Raw genomic sequence first — 12,459 nt, forward strand, 5'->3', positions numbered from 1 at the left:
TTAATAGCTCTGCCGACTATTTTGCCCCACTTTTAAAGTATGCAATAAATCACAATGCGACATGCCCTGTTTTTTCTTTCATACTATTGAATATTGATTATGTTCTTTCATACAGAATATACACAAACATATACATAATGAGAGTCTCTACTATATTAAAAAAACCACAGTTTTATATTGGTGTTCCTTTTCGTTCAGGGGATTAAAAAATACACACACTTTCTTATGGTTTTAGTCATTGAGACAAACATAAATTTTCTTGTTTATAAATGTAATGTATTATTTTTTTGCTAATCTTTTCGAGCAAACAGATAAAAGAGAATGTAATTTCACACCCACAGGTTCTAGTAATTTGAAAAATGCATTAGGAAAATTTAATTAATCATATTGGAGCTGAGAATAATCGTCATAATAATGCTTGAATCCAGTTTGAAGCTTTTCAAGATCAAAGACACAATGTGGCAAATGTATTTTGATCAAATACTTTAAAGGGGGAAGTTGCATAACGTGCTCATTTGAGAGCTTCATTGGAGACGACTTATTTTCTTTTTTAAGTATGGAGCACAATGTCTCAATAATGGGTCCAAATCGATGTTATTTACCTCTATCCAAAGTGAGAGACTAATATTATGATGAGCCTTCCAATATGTGGTGTGATCCTCAATTTGCTGCACTTAGCAATTCAGAATGTATTGGTATGAAAATGGTCAAAACTGAAAATCGTTTAGTTTCCATTGGTTTATTGGATTACTGAGTTGTCATTTATTTTACCTATTGCTACAACTTATGCTAAGAGAGATTTTTTTCAATGACTAATATTAAGACTGACTTATGAAATTGAATAGAAGATGGATGGATAAATGGAAATATAATTGTGTATATGGAGGATAATCTTTTTCCAATAATTTATACCAAACAAATCCTTCAATATTTTCAATCGACGAGACCGTATTAGCAAAATAAACACAACTATAACATGGACTGAATTATTCTTTGGGATATATATTGTTACATAAATATATATTTTGTACTAGATGACATTATGAAGACCTTGTCCTAAATTATTTATGCGTCAACCCTAAGTGTAGGTATATATTAAATTTTCAAACATCATCCAGTTTAATGTTTGGTCAGTGTACTAGTATGTTTGTAAATAGTGTAGTCTGCCAAACTAAGAAATGTTAAAGTTTGGGCCCAACACAGCCTTACACTAAGGCCATGTTTGATTGTCAGGATTCTGTCTGATAAAGTAATCTGATTTCTTTAAATTTCTGTGTTTGTCGTGGTTTTTAATCAAACTGGAAAAGTAATCAGAATCCCGAGAACAAGGAAAGTTAGTACAATTTTCTAAGATTCTGAATCCTAACTTTTCTTATGTATTCTTTTTCTCAGTTTTAGGATTCTTACATATTTAATGCAATATATTATTATTATTATTATTATTATTAATTACAATGTTTTAAAAATAATTTAAAATTATAAATTATACTTAATTTCATTATAATAAATAACTATAATTAAAATTATCATAATTATAACTATATTATTATAATATTTATATATAATTGTTATTATCATAATACTGATTAATAATTTATTTAATAATTAAAATATAATTATATAATATAAATAATATAATAATAAATTGTTATTATTTTATAAATTAATAATTAATCAATAGAATAGTAGTGAAATTTTATATTATAAAATTTATTTAATTATAATATCCGTAAATATTATAATAATAATAATAATAATAAAAATAATAATTATTATTATAATCATTTATGATTATAATATTCAATGTAACTATAAATACAATTATATTATTATATATTATGATGGATAATCCATATTTAAACTATACATCGTAATAATAAATATAGTAATATAATAATTATTATTTGTAATTAATAATTTATTAAATTTTTTATATTATTATTCTTTTTTATAAATAAAAAAATAAGTATATTTTTAGTTTGATGTTTAAATCAAATAAAAAATTTAAAATCTTGATATTTTCAAACACGGGAAAGTAAAGTTATTAGGAATCATATTCCCGATATTCATTTTCCAGGAATCATTTTCCTTGCCAACTTTACTTTCCCGTCAATCAAACATGACCTAAGGGTAAAGTTAATAACATTAATATTGTTAGTACAACATTATAATTAGTATTCCTTTTGCTCTTATCGAAACGAATTGATTAGCATCCCTTATTAAACATTTAATTTTTGTTGACAATATGTTAAATGCATTTATATATGTTAAATAAATTCTAATAGCATGGCAACTTGTTCTTATGTTGTACACCATGCATGATAGCGCAAAAAACAAAAATTAATTACTTGCAGACAAATTCTTGTTCAATCTAGATTGCAATATGAAATACTATTGAAATAACATTTCCAATACTCTTGAACTACATTTCTACACAAAACAACCACTTCATTCAACCATCAAACATACACACTATAAATCCATGCCATTCATTCCATCATTTTAAAATTTAAATTAATGAAAATTACGGCATTTCATCTTGTTGAAAAATATCGATAAAGTTAAGTACAACTGTACAACTACATCAACCATGAAAGCATCGCATCCTCCAACTCTTTGTCGTTGTAATCATCCCATATCCACGAAAATGTACTTTCATACATTTCCGAGCCCACGAGCCCGGACTCATGGAATTCTGATGATTCACTCTGTCGGCTCGGGCCCATGCCCAAACCCAAACCCGAATCCATCTGCGTTCCAGGCCCGAAATCATCGGCCCGTGATATCTCCATATCCTCTATTTCCGGGCAGCTGAAATCCTTGCACACTCCAGCCCCCACAATGGATCTGCCACTCTCTCTATCCGGAGTGGGCGTATTCGGCATGATAACGGCGGCAATTTGTTTTCGGCCGCCTCTTCGGTTACTGGTCTTGGTCTTTGACGGCGGCGGCGGGATGAAGTTGGGATTGGGGCTGCGGAAACCGTGAAATTTTCTGCTTAAATGGGAGTTCCAATAGTTTTTTATTTCATTGTCTGTTCTACCCGGCAAATGCTCGGCGATTAGAGACCACCTGCAAATTACATTCATTAATTACAAATTTGCTTGTTAGCTTCTCATATTGTGACATGCATGATTCCAATTTAGTTACTATTTCACAATATAACCCGACGTGTCACTTTTATCAACGTGGCCGTAATGAAAATAAAATTACAGTAAATAATTTTTATGAGCAATAAATTTATGTAGGTTGTATTTATTGAATATATAAAGGACTAGTGAATAGCTACCTATTCTAGCTGAAGCCCACTTTTAATTTTCAGTTGGAGATTTGTGGATAGAGTTTACAGAAATGGTTTTTCTTTTGATGAACAAATGAAAACTTTATTACAACATGAAACATAGTATAATATAAGGCCGGATATTGAGAAAAACCTGTTGCCCTTAGATGCATGGAGATTGATGATGATTTCTTCTTCTTGAGCAGATATATTTCCTCTCTTGACATCAGACCTTAAATAATTGATCCATCTCAGTCTGCAACTCTTCCCACATCTAAGTAACCCTACAAAAATTAAAAGAGGAAGATTGTAAAAAAAATGTTATAGTATTTCCGTGAATAATAGTATAGAGTATTTACCTGCATTCTTTGGCAATGATCTCCACGAGCCTTCACCATTTTCGTCAATATGTTTTGTAAGTTTTTCATCTTCTTCTGCAGTCCATCTCCCTCTCTTCAACCCAACTTTCGCACAACACGGCGCTCTCCCCATGTTTCTCTCTCACACACACAAACACTGAAACACACTAGCTAGACAACAAATTAAAAGAAGTTATTTTTTTGGGTGCAATATCATTTATATTGAGACAAACAAGACTAGAGGCAGGTACGTGTTTGCCACCTTAAATATTAGTAGTAGTAGTAGTACTAATATGGAGTAGTAAATCATTCCCGAGTGTGTAAAAAATATGAGTGCATTATTCTCTTGCTTTCATTAGTTGTTTGCGTTTAACTTTTATTGCAAACACATACACATACACATGACACACACCCACTTTTCGTTAATGAGAGAGGCAACGGCAACAAAAGAGATGCGAGTTTATTTTACTCCTTCATTATTCAAAAATTAGAAACATTTAAAACGACATGAGTTTTAATGTATAATTGGTAAAGTAAGTGAGAAGAATTGGTAAAGTAAGATAGAATAAAAGAAAAATGAGTAAAGTAAGAGAAAGAATGAGAAAAAGTAGTGAAAATAGAAATAGAAATAGTTGTTATTTTTAATGAAGGCAGAGAGTATAAATAGCTGAAGTAGTAAGCGTTGAAATGAAATGGAAAGTAGAGATTTAGTGGTGGGTGAAATGGCCACGTAGGCTAGTGAGGAGTAGATCTTGTCGTGGCGACTTCACCGTCAATCGCCTCATAACGGGGCGTAGATCCCCACGTTGGCACCCTCTCTTTCGCTTTTCTTGCCGTCACATCCCATCCCAATAAGTGCATGCACATTTTCTAACCACATTAACTTTTTTTATAACAAAAACTGTGAGCTTTCAACAAAATCCATTATTTATGTTAACAATAATTGAACGTTAAATTGGGTTGTATAGCTTAATCTATTCTACATAAAATCACATTTGAAATTGTCCAAGATACTTCTCATGTTGACTCAAAGTGATAGCAATCCATAGGTAAAATCAAATGGTGACAAGAGGTGAAAATTATAGTGCTTTCAATTGTTTTTTTTTACACCTATACCTATATGAGATAGTTACATGATAAGAGGTGAAAATTATTAACAACGGTTTGTGCACTGTTTTAAATTCCTAATTTCAATTGATCACTTGTCACCTAGAATTGAAAAGTTACTAAACCAGACGTGCTATTAATGATGCGTCTCACTCACACAAAGTTATAAGTAGGGCTGGCAAATCGTGCGGATTGGGTCGTTATCGGGTCAACCTGATAATGACCCAACCCAATAAGGCCTAACCTGAACCCGACCTGTTAAGAAAATTGTAAATCCGAACACGAACTCGACCTGCTACCTTCAAATCCGAACATGACCCGCACCCGACACGAACCCGTTATCGACACGATATAATATGGGTTGACACGACACGATAACAACCCGAACATGATATTACACGATTAAAACCTAATATTACACGATTAAACCTTAATTTTTAACCTAATTTACATAATTAAAATTTGTTTTATACTATGTAAACCTAATTTATAAGAAATTAAAACATTAAAGTAATATATATTTTTTAAAATAATAATAAAAATAATAATATTATTTCTTAATGGGTTACCCGTATCCGACCCGCATCCGACCCGAACCCAACCCGAAATTATCGGGTTCTTAATGGGTCAACCCGATAAGGACGCGAATCCAATAAGACTTGACCCCAACCCAATAATTTCGTGCGGATTCGTGTCGGATTATCGTGTCGTGTCGAAAATTGTCAGCCCTAGTTATAAGACCCGATATGTATCTCCATCATTTTTATTTAATTTGGCAAACTCTGAAACCATCGTATTTTTACTGTTTTCAATACAATTAGTTTTATTTATCGAATATCACCATTATTACGTACTTTAATTAGCGGAATGAGACTCTAAATGTAACAGTTAAATAGTTATTAGCAACTGGAGACAAAGATATAATCACAATCACCACAGCTATTTATTTGAAATACCATTTTGGGCACATCGGAATGAGACTCTAAATGTAACAGTTAAATAGTGATTAGAAACTGGACACAAAGATATAATCACAATCACCACAGCTATTTATTTGAAATACCATTTTGGGCATGTCATGTGCATGTTCACTACATTAGAGATAGCCAGTTTTGGCTTCATTTCTGGTCATATTTGGGTGTTCACTAGGCTTCATACAAATGAGGATGGCCCTGCATTTTATTTAGGCCCGTACTGTTCAAACCATAAATGAGGCAATTGCATTTATTGACCAAATGGTGCTAATTGAAATGTCATCGTAAACCGCATCAAGAATTGGATGGCAAAAGTCGAATGTGCCCCTGAGGTTCTCATTTTTCACCCCTAATTTGAAATCACTTCTTCAATTTGTGAGGAAGACCGAAGCCCATGCTCTACAACGGCGGCGATAACTGGGGAGATCTCAGCCATCGCCGGAGTCGGAAAACAGTCGGTGTTCTCGCAAATCGGCGAAGCTAGATCCCCGATTCGTGCTCCAAAGTCGAATTCGAGTTTATAGCACGGCCGTTGTCAGCTTACTCAAGGAAAATTGATTATCCAAATTCTCGACAACAGTGCTTCAGGTTAATTTTTCTGCAATAAACAGGCCCTTAACTTAGACGAAGATATGGAGAACCAAGTGTTGTATTGATTATGTGTTTTGTCGCAGGGAACGACGACTCTACCAGGCGTGAGTTCACCCATCCAAGACGAATTTAGGATCTGCAATCTCTACTCCAACCTCCACAAGTAAGTCGCCGCTTCTCCATGTACTCCATATTCTGTCCTGTGTTGTGTTCTAAAAAATTCTGGATTTGTGAAGCTGTGTGTGCTGTAATACAGAGTGTATATGTCTGTAAATTAAGACATTTGGATGGCATATTTTGTGATTAAATTTGTGCTTTGAATCGTTTATAATGCATAGGAATTGGTATTGTTTTTTAATTTGCTCTGGAGCTACTTTATCATTGAGCACGTATCTGTTAAGTAGTAGCTTGTGCAATTGTAGAGGTCTCCACAACATTTCTACAACTAAGGAATGTCTAGCCGCACAAGTGAACACGGTCATCTGGTCATGGTATTGGAGGACATTATGCAAATTTATCGTATTGAAACAACCTATTTCTTGCACAAATACTTTAATGCCCGTACCCGGCTGGCAAAAAGAAAGGTCCTAGACCACGCAAAGCGGTACAGTATATTGAAAAAAATCCCTACGCAAGTGGAGCACCTAGATAGACTTGTGCATGATAGTGATGCGGATTGCATCGCCAAATTGCGAATGGACCGCAACACCTTTGGACGGTTATGTCGTATACTACATGCGCGGGGTGGCCTGCGAATCGGGAGATGTTTAGGAATCGAGGAACGGGGTTGGAAGCTGTTGCGGTTCCTACTCATCCATTGGGGGGTTGCCACATCTTCACAAATGAGCGACGGAAGCAGGGAGACAAGAGTCCTCATGTGACGCACATTGTGTGAATTTTGCATGTGATACAATGTAGTTTGGGACTTTGTTGTCTGATCTCCTTATATGACTTTTGCGAATGTATTATTATCACCATAGGGCCTGCATTGATGCCTACCTAAATATATGATATATTATGATAAGGGGTTGCTTCTTTGTTTTATCTCTAATCTAAGACATTCAAATGAAGGTCTAATTCGTGTATCAAAGTATACCAAAGAGTGCTAATTACAACCAACATCACGAAAGCATTCATTAACAGAATTTGTCACCAATAAACCGAAAGAAGACTTCAGAGTTGCAGCTCATCATACACGTCCCACATACATAACTAGTCTTCCAAAAATAAAAGATCGGTCTGACAATTTAGATACTAGCTTACACATACTAAAAGAAGGCAAAAATAACAGCCATACCAACTATAAAACGATCATTCAGACCCCCCTGCGATTTTCATCGATAAGCATCAACACGTACCCAAGTCTAGCAGCTTCCGGCATACCAGTAAATATATGGAGCCGCTGAGGCTTGTCACCCAAGATGTTGCATAACTGATATCGCTGCGCTAGAGTCATGCCATCCACAATACATAGCTTCTCAAACACATCATCTCTAGCCTTGGCCAGGTCAAACTCATATCCGATCCTTGACGAGATGACCTCCAGCCTTGCATTGGTCTGTGAGTGTAGATTTGCAAGAAACTCCATCATGGCAGTGTCACCGGAGTCGTTTTTTCCTTTGAGGCTGCTAGGTTTGTTGGCTGATGTCCCCTGCTCACTCTGTCCTGAAACGTGGTCATTAACATCAGGAATATCATTTAGAGGAACACTTGCACCCGGGGAGAAATCATCGAATGAAGGATAGTAGTGATTGTCGTTGGATTGACTACTCCCAGACTGTTGGGAACGCGCTCCAGCAGCCGCTCCGTCTAGTTGCTCCGCCCCACCGCCTCCGGCACGATCATTGCCAAAAATACTCTTCCATGTATCCCACAACGACCATGACTTTGGGCGCATAAACTTTGCTTCTTTATCAGCCTTAAATTTCGGGACTTTATATCAGTCGCATACAACACCAAAAAACTAACAACATATGAGTGTGTGAATGAGGGTTAAGTGCTTTGAAAAAATGAGGTATTACCTGAACGATTTGTTCCCATTGCTCATCATCACACTCAATCTTGTGCTTCCCGTCACTATTGAATCCAATACCTGTTCGACCTAGAATGTTTCGCAAAGAACCATAACTTTTCTTCCACACAGATATTTTCGAATTCACGTGAGGGTTCCCTCGAATATCAGAGTCTGGAAATTCTGCACGAATACTATCCTCGATCTTAGTGAGGTATCCTGCACGAAAACCATTATCTGATTTCCACCCCCTAGCAACGAGTTCAAGGAGTGTCGCTGCCAGGATCTCTTCCTCACGCGGCGTCCACATTCTACGCGTCCGGTCTCCCTTCCGAAACTTCTGCCTTGGTGAAGAATTCATTCCTACAGAGCCTATAAACACCAATTCCATGGGACCAAAAGTGATTAACTGAAATACAATGAAAGCAACACCAAAAAATATGCAATTGCGTCAAACCTATTGAACACACCTTCCATGAGGATACCACAATCTAATCCCGCTGACCTTGGCCGTTTAGTAGGTGGCACGAACCCTACGCAATCATAAATATACACAAATTTATCTAGCATAATAAAATCGGCCTACTCAAAACCAACTCAAGAATCATAAACCCTAGTAAACAAATTTGACTACAATAGTGCCAGAAATGCAATACGCCCCTGTAATCCAACAAAATTAGGGGGGGGGGAGGGAGAACGCAGACCTTACTGAAATCATACAATAACAATGCAATAATAGTCTTCAAATTAAATAGGGAATACCTTTCATTCGCAGCGCTCCGGATTGCATTTTTCTTTCAGTGTTGTTCTGTTTTTGTTTTGAATCTGGAAGCTTTATTTATGGGAGTAAAAAATGTTCAATTTTCAATTGCCGCTAAATTTTCCTTGTGCGCGGCAAATAAGTTTTGATGGAATGTTGTTAGGGGCAAACCTGTCAATGCACTTTGAAAAAGGCAGGTTAAAAAAATTGCAAAATCCAATTCCTCGAAACTGAAGCCCAATTCAGAGTAAATGAACGTCCATTTAGTTTGTGAATTGTGTGGGCCCAGCAAACACATTTATGCCCTTGTTTCATTTATTGAGAACCCTAATAATCCAGTTGTTTTATGCTTTCTAGAAAATACTAACTTAGACTCGATCACACTTTGATTACATGTATACCGTAATTTGTAGCTAAAATAATCAAATACTCCGTAGAAAATGATTTATTGCAGAACTTTTCTTAATGAGTTAAAGTAAAAACACAAAATTATTTTATTTCACAAATATATTTATGTCAATTGAGATCACAAAATATATCAGTTCCTGCTTCAATATTAGTTCGATGATTCATGAATATTAGGTCCTAACTGATATATTTTGTGATACCAACTGATATCAATACACCATAGAACTGATATAATTTTAAGTTATCAAAGTTTCCATTAAAAAAAATCACTGCAATCGCCCCTCCCCTAATCGAATGCAGTACTCCCTCCGTCCATGATTTAAAGAATCCTTTTGCAATTTTGGTTTGTCTACAATTTATATGACCATTTACTTTATTCCACTTTTAGTATGCTGACCCCACATCCCATCAACTTTTTACACTCACAATCTAATATAAAATTAATACTTTAAGGGGGTGTTCGGTTTGCGAGATTGTATCCGGGATTATATTTGTAGTGTGTTTGGTTCAAGAGATTCAATCCTACAACTCAATCCTAGATGGATAATCATGGGATAATTAGTCATAGATAACCCTCTATGACTAAAATAATCTCACAACTCAATCCTAGATTATATCTTGGTACTCCCTCCGTCCCTCTGTAGTAGAGACATTTCTTTTCGGCACAGGATTTAAAAAAAAATGTTTTAAATGAGTTAAGTAAAAGGAGAATAAAGTAGAAAGGAAAAAGGTAGAGAGAAGACGAGAGAATAAAGTAAGAGATAGTAAAACACTTTTTGCCAAAAAAGGAAATGACTGAGCTACAGTGGGACAACCCAAAGAGGAATACGACTCAGCTACAAAGGGATGTAGGGAGTACTATTTTATCTTGGAAACCGAACACCACCTAAATGGATCCCACATTCCACTCACTTTCTCCCCTTACTTTTATTCACAAAGTCAAACAATTTCTTAAAACTCGTGTCGAGTCAAAATGGCTCTTTAAATGGTAGACGGTGGGAGTATTTGTAATCAAGTAGCTATCTATACAAAGGGCAACAAAATTATATAACACAAACGATTTATATGAGAGTGAAATATTAGTTCATCACGCCAGACAAAACAGTGCAATTTCTGTAAATAATAAATGCAATATAATATTGTATTAAATCATAAGCCATGAATGCTCATCTACCTCTCTTACATCGAATTTAAAGTGGCGGTATAGTAGTGGTCTCTAGTTTGTTCAGAGACAGCTAATTAGCTCAATTCTCTCTCATAAAATATGGACAATCTTCAGAATATAAATGGTTTTAATTTTAATCACGTTATGTGTAAGTACTGTTTGTTCTCGAAGATATTATTAGGGTTTGTTATTTTCACTCTCACTTTCGAGTTTGAAACATTGTCATTGTGGTCGTCTTCATAGTAGTTATTGCATTTTTTGCGTGGAGGGTTCAAGATCATTTATTTTTGAGAATGTCAGGACTTCATACAACTTATATACAGTTATATCCTTTGTTTCATAAAAAATAGCAACTATTTTGTTTCATAAAAAATAACAACTATTTCCATTTTGAGCAGTGACTCAAAAACAGAAACTTTTTAAAATTTTTACTTTAGAATGTAGACTCCACAATTCACTAATAATACTTTCACTACTTTTCTCTTCCTCTCTCTTACTTTATCTATTTTTTTTCATATCTCTTAGAGCATCTTTAAGGGGCGAAGTAAATGGACTCTCTTACTTTATCTATTTTTTTTTCATATATCTTAGAGCATCTTCAAGGGGAGAAGTAAATGGAGAGGTAAAGTCATATAACTACCATATTTACCTTTTTTCCATGAAAAATCATTCTCAAGGGGAGATGTATTTGAGAAAGTATTATACCTTTTCTGATACAGAGACACTTACCGCATTGCCTCAACCCGAAGCAGAGCTGCCCCAGAGGCGGTCGGAGATCACGAAGGGGACAACAGCGACGAGGAGGAGGTCGCGAGGGAGGAACCGCAACGGTCGACAAGGCGCGCCGGGAAACCCGAGTGGTTCAAAGATTATGTTTCACGTTAAGTTAGAGCTATTTTAGACTTTTTAGTAGTTTTTATTCTTTTTATTTTATTTTATGTTATTAGCATATCTTTTATTTTTTATCTTCTAAGTTGAGTCCGATTCGGATTTTCTTGTTGGTTCTTTCCCGAATCGAATTAGGTCAAACCAAACCTAGGGTCTTTAGCATTATAAATAGGAGGCTTTGTACTATTGAAAGATCAAGAAATTAATACACAGAATTTTCCTATTTTCCGCACTTTAATTTTCCGTAAAGTTCCTCTCGACAAACCCTACTTGCTCGAGACATCCAACCAAGCTGCTCTAGTGGCTTGGGAGTTGATATCAAGGAGCTTTCACTTCCTAGGAGGTCGCAGGTTCGAATCCTAGGAAGTGCAGATTTGGGGATTAATTTCTCCTTGGGCCTGTGGGCCCAGAATGACAACGAAGCGCACCTACGGGGTAAGACGCTTCACCTCCAACTGTTAGGTCGGGGGTCCGAGTCACATCGGAGGGTAGATGGGGAACCATCGTCGATCCTCCTAAAAAAAAAAAAAAAAAAAAAAAAAAAAAAAAAAAAACCCTACTTGCTCGAGAACCCTAGGCTGCTCGACGGGAGGATCCCGCGAACGAACCTAACTCTCCTCCGGTGAGCGCCGGAACCGATACGACTACCCTCGTATCATTTTCCCATTTTGAAGATGTATCTTTACCTCTCCATCAATGGAGAGGTAAAATCTTATAACTACCATATTTTCCTCTTTTTTAATGAAAAATCATTCTCCACGGGAGAAGGTATTTGAGAAGGTATATTAAACTTTATGCTTTTTATTGCATTTTGTACTATAATTTTATTTTTTTTAAATTATTTACCTTTCTACATACCTTTTCCCTTTGGAATGTGTTATTTTTTGGAATGGTATATTTCACTTTATGAGAAGGT

General features: G+C 35.5%; 2 protein-coding genes across 2 annotated transcripts; both read right to left on the reverse strand.

The window, feature by feature from the left end:
- Positions 1-2,362: 2,362 nt before the first annotated feature.
- Positions 2,363-4,249, reverse strand: LOC121793867 (myb-related protein P-like). The gene is made up of 4 exons (XM_042191894.1): positions 3,902-4,249; positions 3,640-3,810; positions 3,435-3,564; positions 2,363-3,072 (listed from the first exon to the last, which is right to left on the reverse strand). The coding sequence occupies exons 2-4, from the start codon at positions 3,770-3,772 to the stop codon at positions 2,580-2,582; spliced, it is 756 nt and encodes a 251-aa protein (XP_042047828.1). The 5' UTR covers positions 3,773-3,810; positions 3,902-4,249; the 3' UTR covers positions 2,363-2,579.
- Positions 4,250-7,439: 3,190 nt separating this feature from the next.
- On the reverse strand, positions 7,440-9,111 carry LOC121795005. The gene is made up of 4 exons (XM_042193424.1): positions 9,085-9,111; positions 8,793-8,855; positions 8,333-8,694; positions 7,440-8,229 (listed from the first exon to the last, which is right to left on the reverse strand). Exons 1-4 carry the CDS (start codon positions 9,089-9,091, stop codon positions 7,627-7,629), a joined length of 1,035 nt encoding a protein of 344 aa, XP_042049358.1. The 5' UTR covers positions 9,092-9,111; the 3' UTR covers positions 7,440-7,626.
- Positions 9,112-12,459: the final 3,348 nt, after the last annotated feature.

Source organism: Salvia splendens, chromosome 3 (genome assembly GCF_004379255.2).
Source record: "Salvia splendens isolate huo1 chromosome 3, SspV2, whole genome shotgun sequence".
NCBI lineage: Eukaryota > Viridiplantae > Streptophyta > Magnoliopsida > Lamiales > Lamiaceae > Salvia > Salvia splendens.

Coding starts and splice junctions, on each gene's coding strand:
- LOC121793867 (XM_042191894.1), bottom strand. CDS start 3,772: ATGGGGAGAGCGCCGTGTTGTGCGAAAGTTGGGTTGAAGAGAGGGAGA. Junction 3,565..3,639: donor ATCATTGCCAAAGAATGCAG/GTAAATACTCTA, acceptor TAATTTTTGTAG/GGTTACTTAGATGTGGGAAG. Junction 3,073..3,434: donor CATGCATCTAAGGGCAACAG/GTTTTTCTCAAT, acceptor TGTAATTTGCAG/GTGGTCTCTAATCGCCGAGC.
- LOC121795005 (XM_042193424.1), bottom strand. Junction 8,695..8,792: donor TTGTGGTATCCTCATGGAAG/GTGTGTTCAATA, acceptor TGGTGTTTATAG/GCTCTGTAGGAATGAATTCT. Junction 8,230..8,332: donor AATGGGAACAAATCGTTCAG/GTAATACCTCAT, acceptor CCGAAATTTAAG/GCTGATAAAGAAGCAAAGTT.